The sequence below is a fragment of the Danio aesculapii genome, chromosome 24 (genome assembly GCF_903798145.1).
Source record: "Danio aesculapii chromosome 24, fDanAes4.1, whole genome shotgun sequence".
In the NCBI taxonomy this organism is placed as follows: domain Eukaryota; kingdom Metazoa; phylum Chordata; class Actinopteri; order Cypriniformes; family Danionidae; genus Danio; species Danio aesculapii.
The window spans coordinates 23,170,638-23,190,790 of record NC_079458.1 but is presented as its reverse complement, the minus strand read 5'-3'; the positions used below and the strand labels follow the sequence as shown (position 1 = coordinate 23,190,790).

General features: G+C 35.4%; 2 protein-coding genes across 2 annotated transcripts in view; one reads left to right on the top strand and one right to left on the bottom strand.

Moving 5' to 3' along the window:
- LOC130218425 (centrosome and spindle pole-associated protein 1) overlaps positions 1 to 13,105 on the top strand; it is a 44,935-nt gene extending 31,830 nt beyond the window's left edge. The window contains exons 24-28 of the mRNA XM_056450617.1: positions 332 to 375; positions 545 to 608; positions 2,924 to 3,006; positions 7,572 to 7,722; positions 12,496 to 13,105. Coding sequence (XP_056306592.1) covers positions 332 to 375; positions 545 to 608; positions 2,924 to 3,006; positions 7,572 to 7,722; positions 12,496 to 12,698 — 545 coding nt within the window. The 3' untranslated portion in view covers positions 12,699 to 13,105. The remainder of the gene's footprint in view (positions 1 to 331; positions 376 to 544; positions 609 to 2,923; positions 3,007 to 7,571; positions 7,723 to 12,495) is intronic.
- Positions 13,106 to 16,697: 3,592 nt separating this feature from the next.
- The window catches only part of arfgef1 (ADP-ribosylation factor guanine nucleotide-exchange factor 1 (brefeldin A-inhibited)), a 130,981-nt gene continuing 127,525 nt past the window's right edge, over positions 16,698 to 20,153 (bottom strand). Inside the window, 2 exon segments of the mRNA XM_056450201.1 lie at positions 16,698 to 17,973; positions 19,506 to 19,623. Of these exon segments, the coding sequence (XP_056306176.1) occupies positions 17,809 to 17,973; positions 19,506 to 19,623 (283 nt within the window). The 3' untranslated portion in view covers positions 16,698 to 17,808.

Below are 20,153 nucleotides of genomic sequence, written 5' to 3'. Positions count from 1 at the left end.
TTTCTTTCATCAATGCTTCACACTGCATTTATTAACACAAATACAGTAAAACAGTGTTGGTTATCATTAGAGAAAACCAATTCAATCACTTTCAAAAGTTAATGTTAATGTGTTTACTAACAAATAATGTTAGCAAAGATGAATAAATACTGTAACAAATACTGTTCATTGATTGTTCAGCTTAGTAAATACATTGAGTAACATTAACAAGTACAACCTTATTGTTAAATACCCAATCGGTAAGAAATTTTGACCTACTACTGAATATGAAAAAGTATTTATACAGAGAGATTTCTCTATGAGTACACTTATACCTGTATTCCCTGGCCAGATTACTTTGACCTGGTGTCTTCTGATCAGCACCGCCATGAGCGGGTAAATAAGAGTTTCTACACTCTGGTAAGCACGAATGCCACTAAAAATTCTGACTCTGTTTTCCATGACCCATTTTTCTGAGCCCTTAAAGGGTATCTGCACTCCGTTCTGCATTCTGACGGTTCTGCTTATTGACTTGACATTTTTATTGATGTGTTTATCCCTCCAGAGGCAGAATTCAGCTGAGGATCTGGGCAGACGCTTGCTGCTAGACTCTGAGAGAGCTTTTATAGGTGAGCTTGCCTAAAATGAGAATTGGAGAGAAGCACTTTATTCACCAATGTGGGAGTCACTCGTCAACCTCAGACTTTTAGATTGCATTACATATGCAAGTTTGCATACTTAAAGATCCCGTGAAGTGCTTTGAAATGTGCCTTTTTTATTAGTTGTTTGACGTAATCTAAACTGAAAAATTAAGAGAGGGTGTGATATAGAGTGGCTCCGAGGGCTGGGCCATATTGCAAAAAAAACTATCACGATATCATGTTTAACATCATTTAATATTGATAATTATTAATATTATTGTTATTTTTTTAACAGTACATTTAGGAATATTACGATTTTTTTTTTTATTTAACTACTTTTATTTTAATTTACCAACATTACTTAGGCAAGTAGTTTTAATAGTCAAAAACAAAAATATTGAAACAAAATATCTGATCTCATAAAACAAACAGAAGTGTTAAAAAGACTCTTAAACTGGATAAATAAAATTTTCCAAAGTGTGTGCAATGATAAAGTGTAAATGCTGAACAATCAAAGCAAACTTTAGCATGTGAATAACAATGATACAGTAAACCTCAAACTCTGTCAACAACACAAATTATGGTAATCAAATCTGAGCTTTCAAGTAAAGGAGCTAACCACCATTATTCAAAGACATATTGCAAGATTGCAATATTATTTCAGTTTTAGTTAGTATAAGGACTATGGGCCCTATCATACACCCGGCGCAATAAGGCGCAAGATGTGTTTGGCGTGATTTGTTGCTATTTTCCGACCAGTGCAACCCTAATTTTCACATTTAGCACCACATTGTTTAAATAGCAAATTCATTTGCACCACTTTGTGGACTTGTGTGTGTGTGTGTGTGCGTGTGTGTGTGTGTGTGTGTGTGTTGGCCTAAAAAGGAGGTGTGTTAAGGCACATTGTTGGCGCGTTGCTATTTTGAGGAACTGAAATGGACTGCGCCATTGACCAACTAAAAGCTGGTCTAAAGTCCAGCGCAGAGCGTGTTAGTTATGCGCCTGTGCAGGTCCAAGCGCTGACACATTGCTTAATACACACAGGATGTACAACAATACACAAATATATGTACATATGAAAAAAGGATTAAAATATTACCAAAAATATTATTTTCTACATAAATATAAAAACCACTGCCTCCGCCTCTTTATGTCAGGGGCTTTTTTCAGTTTATTCATGACAATTTGCATTCTTATTGTAATGTTGTTGTTGTTATTACCAGTATTATTTATTATATGCATATTTATATTTGTTTTAATAAAAATACGTTTAGATTTGTCCACCTGTCGGGTTTTAGAGATGTGCATCACCATATGGGGTAATAGGAAGTGTGTTTTGATATAACTTTACCACACTTCATTATTATTGTTCATTTATTCGTTTGCTGGGAATTATAGCTGAATTTAGAAATAGTTTTGAAACGAACTTTTGTGCTTAACAAATCAAATTAAATATAGGCTAATGGATGTCTTCAGTGGAGTGCGTACAACACCGTTTCCTTATCTACTAAGGCAAAGGAGTAAAGTAAAGAGTAAAGGTAAAGAGAAAGTAAAGAGGCTGAATGGAGGAGCCTCGCACAAATGGTCTGTTTAACTGTTTTCTCGTTAGTGAAGTATTCATTTTTTTCACTTACAATATCCGCCATGTAAATAGCAAATGCGTTATGGCACGACACAACTGACTCTTAAAGGGAATGGTAGATGAGACTAACGTTTAATGCACGTTATATTCAAAACACACCTGTAACTCATTAAGTGAATAAGCACAACCCTGTTAGACCATGCGCCGGGGCACGGACCATATTTTTCCATCCTTAAAAAAGCAAGATTCAAGTAGATTCGAACACTCCTTTAATGCTTTTGCGCCATGCGCTTTAGACTTTGCGCCTAGATTGTTAAAATACAGCCCCATAGGTGCATATGTGTATCAGTATGAATAGCATGCAGTGTGTGCGTTACTCTGCAGTCATTCACTCAAACAGCTTCTGTCACAGGCACCAGGACCTGATGACAGCGAGTGTGACACCTATGAACACCACACAGATGATAGATTGACTCTGGGTTGAGGATAATGCCTGTGAGAGTTCGCCAGTCACCTTCTATATGAGCTCTAAAAAAACAGTCTCATTCTCAGCCATTAAATGCCATTTCATTTGCTCCGTTTCAATTACCAAGCGTTGATTGCTTGAATCGTGCATGTAGGAGCTGGAGAAAATCTCGAGAGAGAGAGAGGAAACGCTGCAGAGCCTGCTGTTGCTTAACACTTGTCGACGGTAAATAACCAATCCGTTGTTTCTACACAGACCCCAGTGGAGATTCATTCCTTCTACAATCCCGCCATGACCAGAGAATGACAGCCAGAGTTAGCAAACCAGATGTGACTGATGTAAGAGACTTCAGTTATTCACACACCTATAACCTCACTGAACAAGGTGAAGCCATTTAGCTCTGTTCCAAAACCAAGCTGCATTGGTATTTTATATACAGTTGAAGCCAGAATTATTAGCCCCTCTTTCAATTTTTTTATTTATTTTTTTTTTAATTTGCCAAATGATTTTTTTTACAGAGCTAGGAAATTTTCACAGTATGTCTGACAATATGTTTTCTTCTGGAGAAAGTCTTATTTGTTTTATTTTGGCTAGAATAAAAGCAGTTTTAAAATTTTTAAAAGCCATTTTAAGGTCAAAATTATTAGCCCCTTTAAGCAATTTTTTTTTTTCGATAGTCTACAGAACAAACCATCATTATACAATAACTTGCCTAATTACCCTAACCTGCCTAGTTAACCAAATTACCGTAGTTAAGCCTTTAAATGTCACTTTAAGCTGTATAGAAGGGTGTTGAAAAATATGTAGTCAAATATTATTTACTGCCATTATAATAAATCAGTTATTAGAAATGAGTTATTAAAACTATTATGTTTAGAAAAGTGTTGAAAAAAAAAAATCTTCTCTCCGTTAAACAGAAATTGGGGATAAAAATAAACAGGGGGGGCTAATAATTTAGGGGGCTAATAATTCTGACTTCAACTGTACATTTAAAGTCAAAATTATTGCCCCTCTGTATATATACCCCCCCCCCCCCCACCCAATGGAACGATTTTTTTTTTTCGCGCATTTCTAAACCTAATTGTTTTTAAAACTAATTTCTAATAACAGATTTTTTTTTATCTTTGCCATGATGACAGTACATAATATTTGACTAGATATTTTTCAAGGTACTAGTATTCAGCTTAAAGTGACATTTAAGGGCTTAACGTTAATTAGGCAAGTTTGAGTAATTAGGCAATCGCTGTATAACAATGGTTTGTTTTGTAGACAATCAAAGAAAAATTGCTTAAGGGGCTAATAATATTGACCTTAAAATGGTTTAAAAAAAGAAAATTAAAACTGCTTTTATTCTAGCTGAAATAAAACGAATAAGGAGAAGAAAAGAAAATGATCTCCAGAAGGGAAAAAATATGGTAACACTTCATAATTACACACTATGAATCATCTATTAAGTATTAGCAAATAGTTAACTCATTATCTGTTAAGTATTAACTCTACATTAATAGAAGTTAGTAAGCCGTTTATAAATAAAGACACAAATGCTGTATTCTTGACTTATAAGCATGTTTAACATGTGCTTAAAAATTGTATTTTCATACTTTAATGATATTCATTGATATTTAATCATTTATTCTTGAATGATTCATTACTTAAGTATTGCATTATTTACAAACTAAGTATTTAAGAATAGTCTGTGATATTTTAAGATCATTCAGAATGCAGAAGCAAAGGATTAATAAACAATTAAAATCAACATTTATATCTTATTATTTAGGCATATACTCATATTTAATGGGTATGCTAATAAATGCTTTATTAACACAACTTCATCCAATTTTGTGACCTAATCTAAATTTAGGACTATTTATGCTTAATAAATCCCGTATAAATGACAATTAAAGGGTCGGTTATGTTCTAAACAGGAAAAAAAAAGAAAATAAATGACTTTATTAATTTCTAATCATTTGAAGAGACACAAATGAAACTATATCAAATGAAAAATAAATCTTTGCAACCTTATCTAAAATAAAATTACTGTACAGTTTAACCATCGCCAAATAACTTTGAAATGTTGTATTATAATAAATTGTTAAATTAATATATCGTTTTTGTTTTATCCTATTTTATTTAATTGTATTTATTTATAATTGTATTTTGACACTCCTGTTATTCTGCAATGTTTAAAGTTTACAGTCATTTTATTTTTAAGATAAAATTGCAAACATTTATTGTTCACTTGATACTGAGCCTTTAATGTTCATTTATAAGGGATTTATAAAGCCTAAATAGTCCTCACTTTAGGTCACAAAACTGCTTGACGTAGAGTTAATAAAGCATTTATTAACATACATAGTAACCATTACTACATGCCTGAATAATAAAATGTATAAATGTTGATTTGAATAGTTTATTCATTGTTTACTAACTTATTCTGAATGATCTTAAAATAGCACCAACTATTCTTAAATACAAACGGTTTGTAAATAATGCAATACTTTATTACTTATTAATTGTTCATTATTAAATTAAAGTATGAAAACACAATCATTAAGCACATTATAAATGTGCTTGTAAGTCAAGAATACAGCGTTTGTATCTGTATTTATAAACTGCTTATTAATGTGTATTAATGTAGAGTTGCTTAATAGATGATGAACTAACTATTTGCTAATGCTTCATAAATGATTCATATCGTGTATTTATTATAAAGAGTTACCAAAAATATAAGAAATACTGTGAAAAAATCCTTGCTCTGTTAAACGTCATTTAGGAAATGTTTAGTAAAGAAAAAAGAGGGCTTTTACTGTATAAAAAAAGTTCTTGGTCGATTTTGTTTGATAACAGTTATTGAACCTTATTTTGCTGAGTGTGTTGTTGTGCTAGTATAATTGTATAAATTAATATTATGAATGGACGTCCTCTTTAGGAATTCTGGCTGATTCCTGATTTTTTTATTTTATCGGAAGCCAATAACCAATATATAGACAGTTATATCCAAATCACAATATTTATTTTTTCTGCCCTCAAAATTATGTTTGCTGTTTGTTCAAACTACTTATATACAATAAGCGGAAACAACAAGTTATTTTTGCGACAAATGTAATTGTTTTATGTTCAATTCAAAATGTTTTTTTTTCTGCGGGTTAAAACTGCTTAATTAAAATGAGCCCAATCAACACAATTTAGTTTTATTTGGGACAACTTAATTGTTTTTACAAATTTAAGTGGATTTAACAGAAAACAATTAAGTTAAATCAATTTGTGTTGGGACAACATGTAGGAATTGTGTGGAACCTAGCATTTTTTACAGTGTAAAACTAATAAGTTACCTTAATTCCTTCATGTTGTCTCAACACAAATTGATTGTGTGGAACCCAGCTTTTTTTTTTACAGTGTGTGCTTGATGGACACAAACACAACACCAGCAAATATACTGGAAAACTGGTTTTATTTTAAAAACTTAACTGCGGAAAAATATGGGAGTTTACTTTCTTTACCCCCTTTTTTGCCTAAACTTTTTTCCTTTTTAAAGTTATTTACAAACTGCAAGAAGATGCTGTAAGCAGTGACTTGTGGAAAAGACTAATCAAATCCGGAAATGTTGTCTAAAATCAGTATCACATTTGTGATTGCTCTCTCTCTCTCTCTCGCTCTCTCTCTCTCTCTCTCTCTCGCTCTTTCGCTGATATTGAGGAAAACGACACTTCTGCTTGTGTGGTAATAATTAAAGATCATTTTTAGTAGATTTATTCCTGCAATTTTTTTCTGTTTTAGGGTCATTTTTACTACATACTAATAGGCTTTATTATGCCATAAATGGTTTTGGACTTTCAAGACATGTTTTTGTCAGGGATGCACTAGTATTAAAATTGTACACTCTACTGCAGACTGTCAGCTTTAATTTGACGGTTTTTATGTGCAAATCAGGTGAAAGCTGTAGAAATTACAACAGTTTGCATATGTGCCTCCCACTTGTTAAGGGACCAAAAGTAATGGGACAGAATAATAATCATAAATCAAACTTGCACATTTTAATACTTGGTTGTAAATCATTTGCATTCAATTGAAGCCTGAAGTCTGGAACGCATAGACATCAACAGACGCTGGGTTTCGTTCCTGGTAGTGCTCTGACAGGCCTCTACATCAACAACACAATACATACATACATACATACATACATACATACATACATACATACATACATACATACATACATACATACATACATACATGCATGCATGCATGCATGCATGCATGCATGCATGCATGCATGCATGCATACATACATACATACATACATACATACATACATACATACATACATACATACATACATACATACATACATACATACATACATACATACATACATACATACATACATACATACATACATACATACATACATACATACATACATACATACATACATACATACATACATACATACATACATACATACATACATACATACATACATACATACATACATACATACATACATACATACATGTAAGTGACGAACTCTTTAATATTATTGTAGTTTCAACAATCTGTGAGCTCACATGAATATTGAAGATGATAAGTGCACACTCCAAGCAGTTACTTTAAGCAGCTATTTAGACTTAATGTGAAACACTAAATAAAAAACAAAGCAAACTAAACAGTGTCCGAATTGACTTATTAGTATTATTTTTATTCAATGCAGTGCTGGAATTGCCTTCTCTTCAAAATATAATTTGCAATCCTGCTTTAGAATGTAATCCAAAGTAATATATATTCAAACCTCTGGGTTGGGTTTTGGAACAGAGCTGGAATGTTTTGTTTTTTTCTCTGTGTCTAACTGAAAGCATCCACAGAGTCCCTGCTCTGAATGACTGTACCATTGTTTTGACGCTAGGATGTGGTAAACGGGTACACTCGACCTGACAGCGCTCCTGACAGCCATTCCCTGCACTCGCTAACCATCACAGAAATAGAGAGACTGAGGGAGCGCTCAAAAAACAAGATGACATCGCTGAATAACATGAGGGAACATGACTGGAGATCAGGTCAGCCACCCTTACTGCAAAAGTAAAATCGCCTACAGTTGATTTGTTCCAACCTCGCTAGACTTTTTTTGATTACCAGCATGAAGTCTGTTCTACACTGAAGCGTAATATGTCGACAATAATCAGAAGCACAGGAAGTAGAGGATTGGAAATGTGCTTTTAATATGAAGAAATCAATACAATTAAATTTGTAATTGTTACGTTTTTAAAGATGATGAGTAAAGGGGAAGGAGAGTAACATTAATTTTGGGTGAAACACATAAGCAAACACACAATATCAACAAGTGAGGAACAAAATACCAAGACTAACTAAATGCAATAAAGTGAGTTTATTTACAAAGATAGTGATAATAATAAATGCAAAAATATGTATATAGAAAGAACATTAAATATTTACAAGAATATATTGAAACTAAAGACAACAAATGGGACACAAGATGTTTGAACAGATAGATGGGAGATTTGGAGAGATGAGACGCGGGCGGCATCCAAACAATAGAAATAAATAAAACAAAACAATCTATTGGCCCAACATCTACCCTAACTATCCAAAAGAAAAATACAGTAGTTATTGAAAAAAAATCTTCGCGTCTATTACGCACAACCTAACCTACTCCAATAAATACGATGAGAAAACAAAAATACAGTGGGTGGAGCACGCCCCTTACCTAGTGTGTCTAACAACAGTGAAATTCCAAAACTACGTGTGCACAATGTATGTCGCGCAACATTCTTACCTGTCCCACTCTCCAACCTCAGATGCGCATAACACTGACGGCAGACAAATGGAGAACAGACAAATAACAACAGACATATACCAAATTGTAACACACAGAAAACGGACAGCAAATTTCACTGACACACAACATAACACAGAAATTCAGGGGCCTCTCTAGTAGCGTCCTGTCACTACTTTTATGCCACGGTGGCAACGGCTGGATTGGAGACCGTGGGTGACGTCAGGGGGAATACGGCAAACAGCTGGGCAGCGGTAGCCAATCGGAGCCACTGTATGGATGAAAGTGGGAGAGAGGGAGAGAAAGAGCGAGCACAGAGAGAGGGGGGGGAGAGAGAGACTAGCGAGGAAAAGTAATAATAATCACGCCACACAGGAATGTACAGGAACGTAACAGTAATTTTGAAGTTTTGTTAAAAACCTACCTGCAAAAGATGAATAAGTTGTTAACAAATGTGCTCTGAATCTTGCACTAATTTGTTCACTAGATGTATGCACTGATCCAGGCTGTTGTTTGTTTCAGTTGAAAAAGGAAAGGGAAATATGGACGTATAAAGACATATTTGATAAAAAGTTAGCGCATTATAGACTGATTTAGAAGGTGCGACATCAGGCATCAGTGTGTGTTGTCAAGGTGTAATCTGTAAAGTGAAATGTGTTGTGCACTCAATTGTTATAAACAATCTCAGCATAGGTTAGATCATGCAGTTAAACCCGGCCCACACTGTGTGATTTATTAATTATTGTTGTTTTTAATAATCCTTCAAGATTGTAGCTTGTCAGAGCTAACTTGTTATGGCCGATTTACACGGGGTGTCAGCAACAACGCTTCCCTTTCACTTTGCAACGTTCGGCAACAATTGACGTCACTCATTCGGAGTAATTTTATTGGCTTATGCTGCTATGACGGTAGCGTCAGACCCAACTTTAGACGGTTGTTGCTAGATCGGATAAGGTTGTGACCGGAAGTTAACGAGAATTATTTATATTATTTATTAAATTTCCCTTTTATTTTATTTTATGAACGTCTACCCCAACCCTAAACCTAACCGTCACAGTAATGTAAAAACAGTAGTTGTACCGAGTATTATTTATGCTATCCATTAAATTACTAAATAAATTGTATTTTTTTTAACGCCTACCCCCACCGCAACCCTAAATCCAATCATCACAGTACTGTGAAAATATTAATTATTATTATAGTGTCATAAAAAACTGCTGTTATGTTGATGTGCATATCGCACTTCCGGCCAACCGCATATCCGATCTAGACTTTATCATTCTAGACCCATCCTCCATCAAGCGTTGATGCTGAAGCCTCATGTGACTCGGCTAGCTCATTAGCAGCTCACGCAGTGTTTGTTGCTTGATAACAGACCTGAGAATGGATTGTCGATTTTGATGACACAATTTAAGATTTCCTAACTAGAAAGATTTTGTAAAATAGGATAAGAATCCGAAATCAAGTATAAAGATTTGCTTCTTTAAAACGTGTTTGCAGAAAGTCCTAATTTATTGTATCATATCTTAAGACCTAAGATTAGACACTTTCTGTAAACTCCATGATCCCCAGGTCACAATGTAAGATCTGTTGTGCTAATGTCAGCCTGAATGATAATCAGATTGCTGATACCTCAATGATACCTCACAGCAATCATATGTTAAATTTAGCGCTTCTTATTGGCTTTAAGTGGAGTGACGTCAAGCGTTGATGAACTGAATTGTGGATCTGTCAACTCATGTTGGATCCGTTGCTCTCTAATTTTTACAAGTGCCAATTAGATCGATTTATGTACATACTACTGTAGACGCTAGCCAATTGCATTTGAGCAAAACCATCGAATAGCAGTAAAAAATTTTAATGACCTTCAGTCGCTTAACCTCTATTCGTCTCGTTCCCTCTGATGTACGTCATTGATTCCATTAAGTGTCCACAACTGGCAGAATATTTGAACGGGTTTAAATGGAATGCCCTAAACCACGTGTTAAAGTCAGTTCCTGGAGGGCTGCAGCTCTGCACAGTTAGCCTGAAGGACTCTATTATTTTGATCAGGTGTGTTTAATTAGGGTTGAAACTTAACTGTGTAGAGCTGCGGCCCTCTAGGAACTGGTTTTGACACCTATGCCCTAAACTCTTGAGCACTTGAGAACTACACTGTTGTGATGTCACAACCACATTGGATTATGGGACAATTAGTTGCTGGAGTGGACGATATCAAGCTGACTCGCTCCCTTGGTCAGAATCAATGATATGTCCATGTAAGCTTCCCTTGATCACTTGAAGTGGAACACTTGAAAATGGGAGCACACCAGGGAAAAAGTGAAAGGAAGTTTGCGAGTGCGTTTCTAAGATTGGAGAGGAATGTAGGCAGGGTGTTATTGTCATAGTATGCCTTAATAATAACACTTTTTCAGAGGTAGTTTGAATGAAGTTGTCATGCTTATTGCATCATCGTGTTCAAGGATCCTATTGGTTAATGGTTTAACCCTCATCATAATAGTCAAACTACAGGAAAGTGTCAGAATTTCTTTAGAGAGAATATTTGATTGATTGAGAGTTTTACATGTTTAACAACAGCCAATTATAAGCCAAAGATTACATTATAGTCTCGGATTGTATGTGTCTGATGACCAAATTGTGAAACCCACAGTGCGGGCAGGGATTTAGGTGGTTTAGGATCCATTCGTTTGCATTTGTTCAAAAATGCGAGATGCGGTGATCAGGAATGTTTTTTTTTTGTTTTTTTTTAATAAATAAATAAAACCTGCTATGTTAACATCAAATAAAACAGTAAACAGAACTAAAACAAAAGCTTGCAGAGCCTGCCTTGCCTCTGAGATCTGACTGGTCCACAGCTTTGGAACTGGCATTGATGAGTGGCGCTGCATGTAATAGTTAAAATTCTTTTGAAATGCCACAGCATCGTAAAAACACAGCGCTCATGTGCAAAAGATGCAAGACACAAGCGTAATGTTCACACATTACTGTCAAGCCTGTGTTTACATCAGGGGTCTCAAACTCGATTTACCTGGGGCCCACTTGAGACCACCCAGAGTCTGGGTGAGGCTGGGCCACATCGGGTTTTCCACATGAAATTGATTATATTATTAATTATTCATTTTTTATTTGTTTATTTTTTCATCTTATTTTGTGTTAAAGAGATTTGAGAAGAATGTATTTTTTAACACAAAATAAGATGAAAAAATAAACAAATGAAAAATTAATGATAAATCAATCAGTAATAAATAATAATAATAGTAATAATTAGATTTACTGTTATCTGCTGTGCTGTGGTTACAGGAAAAGGAAGCAACACTGTGTTGTTGTCATATGTTTTGACTACTTTTACATCATTACTTATACCCCACCGTGATTGGTGGGTTCATTCAGCACCACACACACAAAACTGTAAAGTGCACGGGCCGCACTAACATTAAACTTTCAAATTAAGCCGGGGGCCACAAACTATCATCCCACAGGCCGCGAGTTTGAGCCCCCTGGTTTACATAGAACATTAATAGAAAAGTAACACACTAGAATGGAAAAACACATTCTCTGTGAATGGCCCTTTAGGTTGTCAATTTGTTATTTGGCATTTACTTTAAACTCTTTAAGACAAGGGTGCCTAAACTCAGTCCTGGAGGGCCTGTGTCCTGCATATTTTAGTTCCAACCCCATTTAAACACACCTGAACCAGCTAATCAAGCTCTTTCTAGGTATACAAGAGACTTCCAGGCTGGTGTGTTGAAGGAAGTTAGAGCTAAACTATGCAGGACACCGGCCCTTCAGGACTGAGTTTGGGCACCCCTGTTTTAAGATATTGTTAGATATTCGACTGATTGTTCATTTAATGTGTTATATTGCTTAAATAAAAAGGCATTATTGAAATGTTTTAAAAATATAGAGGTGGTTGTTGTAAAAAAAACCTACAGTAATTAATACTAATGACATTTATTCAAACCTTGTCAGACATGGAGCTACTGTAGTAACTCAAGAGTATTGAGATGCTGATGTTGGTATATGTTCTGCCGTGTAGGGGACGCGTCTGCAGAGGAAGGAGAGGATCTTTGGTCACCGACTCCTTCAACCCACCGGCCCGTCTCCATGAACAGCGTGGCCACAGACCCCTGGTTACGAGCCAGTTCCTCAGACACGCTAAAGAGAGTGATGGGCAAACGCAGACCATCCAGCCGAGACCACGCAGGAGACTGGGAAGGACCGTCCACTTACCATGGCTAAATCTCATGGAGTTCTTGTACTGGATTCGTAACATTTGAAGTTGTACATGAGGCCAAATAATGTTTATAGTTATTGCTGTCAATGAAATGTTGCTCTTAGAAAGTTCTAGAACACTTCCTATAGCATTAAGAGTCTGTTCTCTCCGGTCAGAGAGTGCAGTCTGGGAGAAATCAGCTTTCATGCTTCATACTGAGACTATATGAATATGTAAATCACATACATTCTGTTTATGTGTCTAATCAGATATACAATGCTGTAATGTAATAGATTTTTTAAAATAGTTTTACAGAAAATGAATTGTATGTTTACAGCTAGAAAAACAAGCTTATGAAATTGTGTATTGAATGTTAATAAATATTTGGAGATATTGAATATTATTCACTTAATTATCACATCTATGTTCTAGATTGTTTTGTTTTTAACCATTTTATTTTTATATATATGTTATAAAATGTGTGAAATCCTGTAGAATGCTTAGGAAATGTACAGAATGCCTAAAAATCGAATGTCAAAGTATGAAATGATTGCTAAAAGTGTGCAACTGGCCTACCCCTGCCATTTTCCCGCCTCTGGGGCCTCAACGCTGCGTATGCACAAAAACTTTGCGTATTCCGATTTCACGCTCACGTTTGGATTTACTAACGATGAAATTAACGTGAATGTGCGTTGGTCCATGCCAACTTCATGTCTGGCGTATGTTTATTTCTTGTGTGTGTTTGTTTTATTTCCATTGGCGACTCCTAGAGGCAATTATGTTAAATTGCACACTACAAAGTATCTTTGCTGTATGCGACGGGATCATCCAACACAATCTCACGGCAATTCGTAACTTTTAGGTGCCACGCCTCCTTTTTAATATCGTACGACTAAACTCGTACGAATTATACACTAAACTTGCAAAACGTAAAATGCATACGTTTTCTCGTGAGATCAGGCTGGATCATCCGCATGTCTAGCAGGTATATAAGGTTTCTATACCATGCTGTTGAACTGCGGTAAAGTTAGTTTGACATTCATTAGACATTTGCTTTCAAACCAATTAAATTCTTTGCTCCTGTTATAGTTTGAGCCAAAAATAGGCCAGATAGGCTTAAATATATGCCCTTTATGTTAAAAAAATTAACCATACGAATGAATTAAACAATTCAAATGAAATTATACAATAAAACCAGTACCAAAATGTTCAGAAAAACATAATATTTTTAAAATATCTTTTAATGTAAAAATTGTAAAAGTCAATTAAACTCTGACACCATTTGAGATATTCAAATCAACTCTAAAAATGTGTCGCCTATGATTAAGGCAACTCTCTCCTCAAAGTGTGTTAGTTCAGCATCCCCTGTTCCCCCGAATGTTCGGTCCACACTAGCAACGGTGCGCCGCTGTTCTCCTCTTAACCTGCACCTTTACATGGGACCATTTCTTTTTTTAATTTGTTCACAGTGCGACGTTCAGACCTCACTGTGTTAACCGCGTCAACTAAACTCTCCCACTCTATTTTTTTTCTTTTGTTATTAATTCCGGTGGATTGAACTTGCAAATAACACAGCTTTTCTCCGGTCTACCTCCGATAGAGCACCTCCAATTCACTTTCAGTGAAGTTTCTCATTTTGTTTGCCATTGCTTTTTAGTTTGGTTTTGCCAAAGTGAAGCCATTACCATATTTATAAGGGGGAGGAGGCAGGGAGGGGTTTTGTGCTCGTGCACGTGCGCTCAATTTCACGTTAATTCGGATGTACAAAGAGAATACGCGTGGGATTCTGCGTACGCACTGTTTCATACATCTGAATTTTTTACGGCGTACGCACATTTACAGCTTTGTGCGTACGCAATGTTTTAATATGAATTCAACGCAAGTCTTCGTACATGAGGCCCCTGATGTTGGCGGTGGCACCTGGGTCGTTGTTTGATGTTAGCAATCGAAACGTGAGTGTTGAACGTTTTTGTAAGATAGAGTATTGCCGGTACAAGATCCCACCACCACATCATGGACAAAATTGCCATAATTCATCATCCGGCTGAGGTTCTTCACTAATTCATGACATACAAATGTGTAAGACCAAAGTGACCAAAGACCAAGTGTTTTTGTGTGAAAGAAGAAAATGATAGAACTACTTTAAGTGCCATCCCAGTCTTATCTACTGTAAAAAAAAATACTTTAATCTCAGTTCTGCTGTCATTGTTCTTCCGGTAAGAACATCAGATGCTTTGTCATTATTTCCACTTAAAATACGTAATGATCAATAAAGGCTTTTGTTGGGCTCTTCTGACACTTTGCCTAAATGATACTTGTCATTCTATATAATGCCTAGGAATTATATGGAATGCCTAGGAAGAGTATGCAAAATCTTTACAAAAAATAAAAAGATATTTCGTACTTTGCCTAAAACCTTCAGGCATTCTATACATTTCCTAGGTATTCTATACAATACCGGGTTTTCACACATTGGGCAGGTGAAGATTACAGATTTCACCGAAACCTTTTAAAGCTTCACACTTAATATATTCAGAGAAAATCAATCTCTTATTTTTGGTCTGTATCCATCATAATCACCCAGTGTTTGTGATTTCATAAATTGTGCTGTTATATTAGCTGTTAGAAATATTACAAATCATGTTCATTTGAACAGCTCTTTTGTGGCTAAATATAACATCATTTTTTTTTAATAAATGTAATGTATCCTATAGCTGAATGAAAGTATTGATAATTTGATTTGACTACATATATATGACTATACAACAGTTCTGTCTGGTTCTCAAATCTGATTGGCTGAGAGCCGTGCAATATTCTGCAATATCAGAACTTGTGCAGCCTCTTCAGCCTTCTGTATTACTCTGCCCACATAGAGTGACAGATGAATAAACTTACTACAGTTTGACAAATATTGCAGCTGTTGGACAACTAAATGTACTTTTGAGGGTTTTTCAGGTGAGAATGTAGTTGTTTAGATTTAGATGCAGTTTATTCATAAGGATAGTGTCTATTTTACAATATTTAGTTACTTTTTGGTTCGCCATCTGTTTGTTTCTAATGAGTCTTCAGTTTTCGTTACTGCAGACTAGTTCAGTAAAAAGAAGAAGAAATGCCCGCATGTGTTTAGCGTTTTTCCTTATCGCAAACACAACAGTAATCTGGTAGTGTTTGCTTTGCTTTGGCTTTTCAGGGTTAATTATTGTGATAGAGATTGCAACAGAAATCCTGGGAAATCTCTGTAGATTGATGGCATTTAATTCCGTTCAGCCTTAAAATCTAAACATGTCCGCAAAATCACCTGTTTTGTCATCACTTGACACTAGAGAATCATTAAATACTAGCTCTAAAGTGATGTTAGTGAATAAGCAACGGTTTCTGCTGTTCTGACGTCAGCAGCAGATGTGAATGAATGGCAGAAGTAGTTCCTCTTGCAAAAAGATTTTGAGACTCTCCGTGTTTGATATCACTGGTAGCAGTGCGATGTGGCTGTATATTATTGGTGGGACACTAAGGCACACGAGGCCGCAAGGCACGGCTTCCTCCAGTGCCTATATACAGCCACATCGCACTGCTACTCGTGTAATATTGCTCTTATACTGTGTGTGTGTGTGTGTGTGTGTGTGTGTGTGTGTGTGTGTGTGTGTGTGTGTATATATATATATATATATATATATATATATATATATATATATATATATATATATATATATATATATATATATATATATATATATATATATAATAACCCAGAAAAAGCAAGAGCAATGCAAACACTACCAGTAATACAAAATACGAGAGAGATCAACTTAGAACGTCACTTACCTGATTTATAATGATTTTTTCTGCTGTCGTTTGAAATTTTTCTATCACTTTCTTAATAATATATATATTATAATATATATATATATATATATATATATATATATATATATATATATATATATATATATATATTATATATATATCCAACCCTTTATTGACCTATGTCCTGATAAAAAAAGCATGTATAATGATGAGCAGTGTCATTTAGAGTTGTACAGATCATTTTATTCCATATAGAAAACTTTACAGGGCCGTACCATTACAGTTGACACCCTCACTACAGCCAGGAATGCTTCAGCTCTTCTTTCCCATCAACATTTTTAAAGCACAGCTATCGTTCATTTCTATACAGTACACCGCCATCCCCAAAAGCAAAGACACCGTTTTTAAATATATTAACTTTTTCGTAAAAATTTGTACACGTAGAGTGAAGCCTAACTTCAAACAGGGATACAAACCAGTGATTCAGATGCAGCTCACATTTAAAGTCGCCCTCGCTTTTCAAGTTCCAGTTTTTTGTCTCCTTTTAAAGGATCTCCGTTTAATTAAAAAAGTGTCAGCATATATAAAATGGAGTAAATCGAACTAATCAGTTTATATTTATATATATTTATATATATATAGTAATAGAAATCTCTAGCTGGACAGTTATGGAGGGAAAGATGGCATAGTTCAATAATTTATCACAAAAGTAAAAATCTCCAGTGCATTTTGATCGAGAAAACAAGTGCAGCAAATTTCCAAACAAACAAACAAACAAACAGAAAACAAACAAACAAACAAAAATCTAGTGTTGTGAGATTATATTACAAAGCTGGAATTCTGTACAACTAGTTAATCATGCTAATGTTAGCCATTAGCGGTGCAAACGCAAAAAACAAAATAATGAATCCGAATCACTTAAACATCACATCAGATTGCTTGTTGAGCAACCGTTCTCTCATTTCTCGAACAGATTTGAAGATAATGCCAAGACACTGTTTTTTGAAATATTTCTGGACCTTTTGACGATCTCAAAGGGTCAAGCGTTTGTGTAGTAATAGCGATATTCAGCATCCTCATGATAATTAGATCCTATCTATTCAAGACCTGGTCATGTGACACAATTTCTGATCCGGGATTGGCTGTTTATTCCAGGCGTAGGGGCGGGGTTTGATTTTTTTTTTGTAGTACCATCGTATTTGACGCAATCCATCTTTTTCTTTCAGATCTTCTCTCTCCTCATTGGCTGCAGGAGATCACGTGACATCCTGTGGTGTTTTCGGACGGTGTAGGAGGAACGACTGATGCATTCTGGGACATATATTGGTTCTCCTAGGCGTTGTTGACAGTTTGATTTGTTTCCAGGTTGTTGGTGATCTGAAAAACGAGTCCGATGCGCAGGAAAAATTTGCGCAGGACGGCCCGCAGCTCCGGGATCAGGTCGAACTGCATGATTTCACAGAGTAGAGGGTAATAGCGGGACGCATGAGCCTTGAACTGAGGAGAAAAGATGGAGATTTCATTGGATTAGAAATGAGCCGTTGATTAGCGGCAGGTGTTCTCTTATAATTGGTTATATTGTTACACTGTAGCGCATTAGCGCTCTAATTGAGCAAGATTAAAAATGATGGAGTATTAAACTTTCATGTCAATGAGCTTAATTTAGAATTTAAATCCATCTCCTGGGCTTTGAAAGCATCACATTCAGAAAAATAGCAAGGCAGTCATTTTGACCGTTTTTAGATTCTGTAATTGAATAATTTGTTAAAATAAAACCTATATAACTATAGTGCTAAATGTGTTGTTATTGCTTTCTAACATTGTTTTTTTTATTAACAAAACACTCAAGAGTTTCCTACCTTGAATTGCCAAAACATGCAATTTCAGTGTCTGATACTTTTTTAAATATGCATGCCTCTGTTGCCTAGCAAGTTCTTGCTAACAAAAACATAACTTTCTAACATAATCTCACGGCATTTCGTAACTTTTTGATTTAGTGGCTAACTGACATGAATTTGTACAATCTCATTCGTACAATTCAGTACCATTCGCTCATCCCCCAATGATGGTTGGGTTATTGGGTGGGATACCTCTTTTTTAAAATTGTACAGTTTCGAACAACTGAACTCGTACTAATTCATTTGAATTAGCCACTAAACTTACAAAACGTGAAAAAGTTATGTTTCCTCGTGAGATCAGGCTGAACTTTCTGATAACTGAAGCATAACTTTCAATAACAACATTTTTAAAAACAACAACTTTCAAAAACAACAAAGCGAGAAGTGCACGTTTGTGGGTGTTCTAGTAACTCAACTCGTACACAATTATAGGTTATATTACAAAAAAGGTCATATTTTTAGGGTAATAACTTTATAAAATATGAAGCTTAATTCTAAAATCTCAATATAAACTTATATTCACAACTCATATTTACGTTTAAAGTTTATATTGAGATTTTAGAATTAAGCTTAAGCTCGTCCCACACACGCACATTCGCATGTTAAATTTTAAATGAAACTGTTCAGATGGCGCTCTGTGGCGCGGCAGAAATATGAACAGTGTCCTGAGTCGTGGACAGCCGTCGACTTGCGGTGCCAGTGTGCGTACACAGATAGATGTTTAGAATTCTAAAATGCACGGGGCTGTGTGGCGAGCCGAGCGGCGCATCTGGTGTGCGACCCCCTTTATATGCATGCTCAGAATGACTGCTATGGCTATTCTAGCAGTTATATATTTCTGATAGTTCCAGTGTTAAATCAATGCAGAAACAGCACTGCTTGCTTTTATATACATGAATATATACATTTTAGCTTAATAAATCTTCAAATGTATAAGATTTTTTTTCTACTGGCACACTACAGCAAAAGAAATAACTGACTGAAATCATTTTGATAGAGAAAAGTCTAGTGGCCTAAGCAATTTTCCAGAACAGCATGTAAAAAATACATAAATAAATCTCATGGACTGCACTATCATCACAAACCACAAGGGGACAAACACTGCTGTGACAATGACTGAAGGCCACTCACTCTGTCATCACTGATCTTCAGCACTTTGGTCAGGAAGAGCAGCAGAAGGTTTGTCCAGGCTTCGCGGTGACTTTCAGACGTCAGGGTCAGAAAATAAGCCACTGCGTCACTGCAAACGCTGAAAAACACACACAAACACACACAATATTCAACTAAACGTCTTTGACTGACAGCCTTACATAACCTTCCATCTGCCCTGCAACTTCCTTCTCTCATCATCAGCTAATCTCAGCTAAATCTCCTTTAGCCTGGCTAAGCATCTCTGCTAGTCTGAAGTATTTCTGCACAGTTAGTGGTGTAGATCAACGTTACTTTTACATGAGTGTGTTTTTATTAACTTTTTATTTTTTATTTTTTTTACAATTGAAAACGCTTTTCATCTGAGCTGGTGTTTTTAGTCTTGTTTTTTGAAACAGGGTTTTTAAATCGACTGTACTGGGCTAAAATCATATGCCGGAAGATAGCCGTTACTAGCTGTTAAAAATCAGATATTTGTAGGCTGTAGGTCATTTTAAATAACATTAATTATAATGGAATAGGTTATAATAATAGTTTCAGTTGAATAATTTCAGTTGGCAACAAATCCTTTTATATACAAATTATATCTGTACGCAGAAAATAAATAAATAAATACATAAATAAATAAAT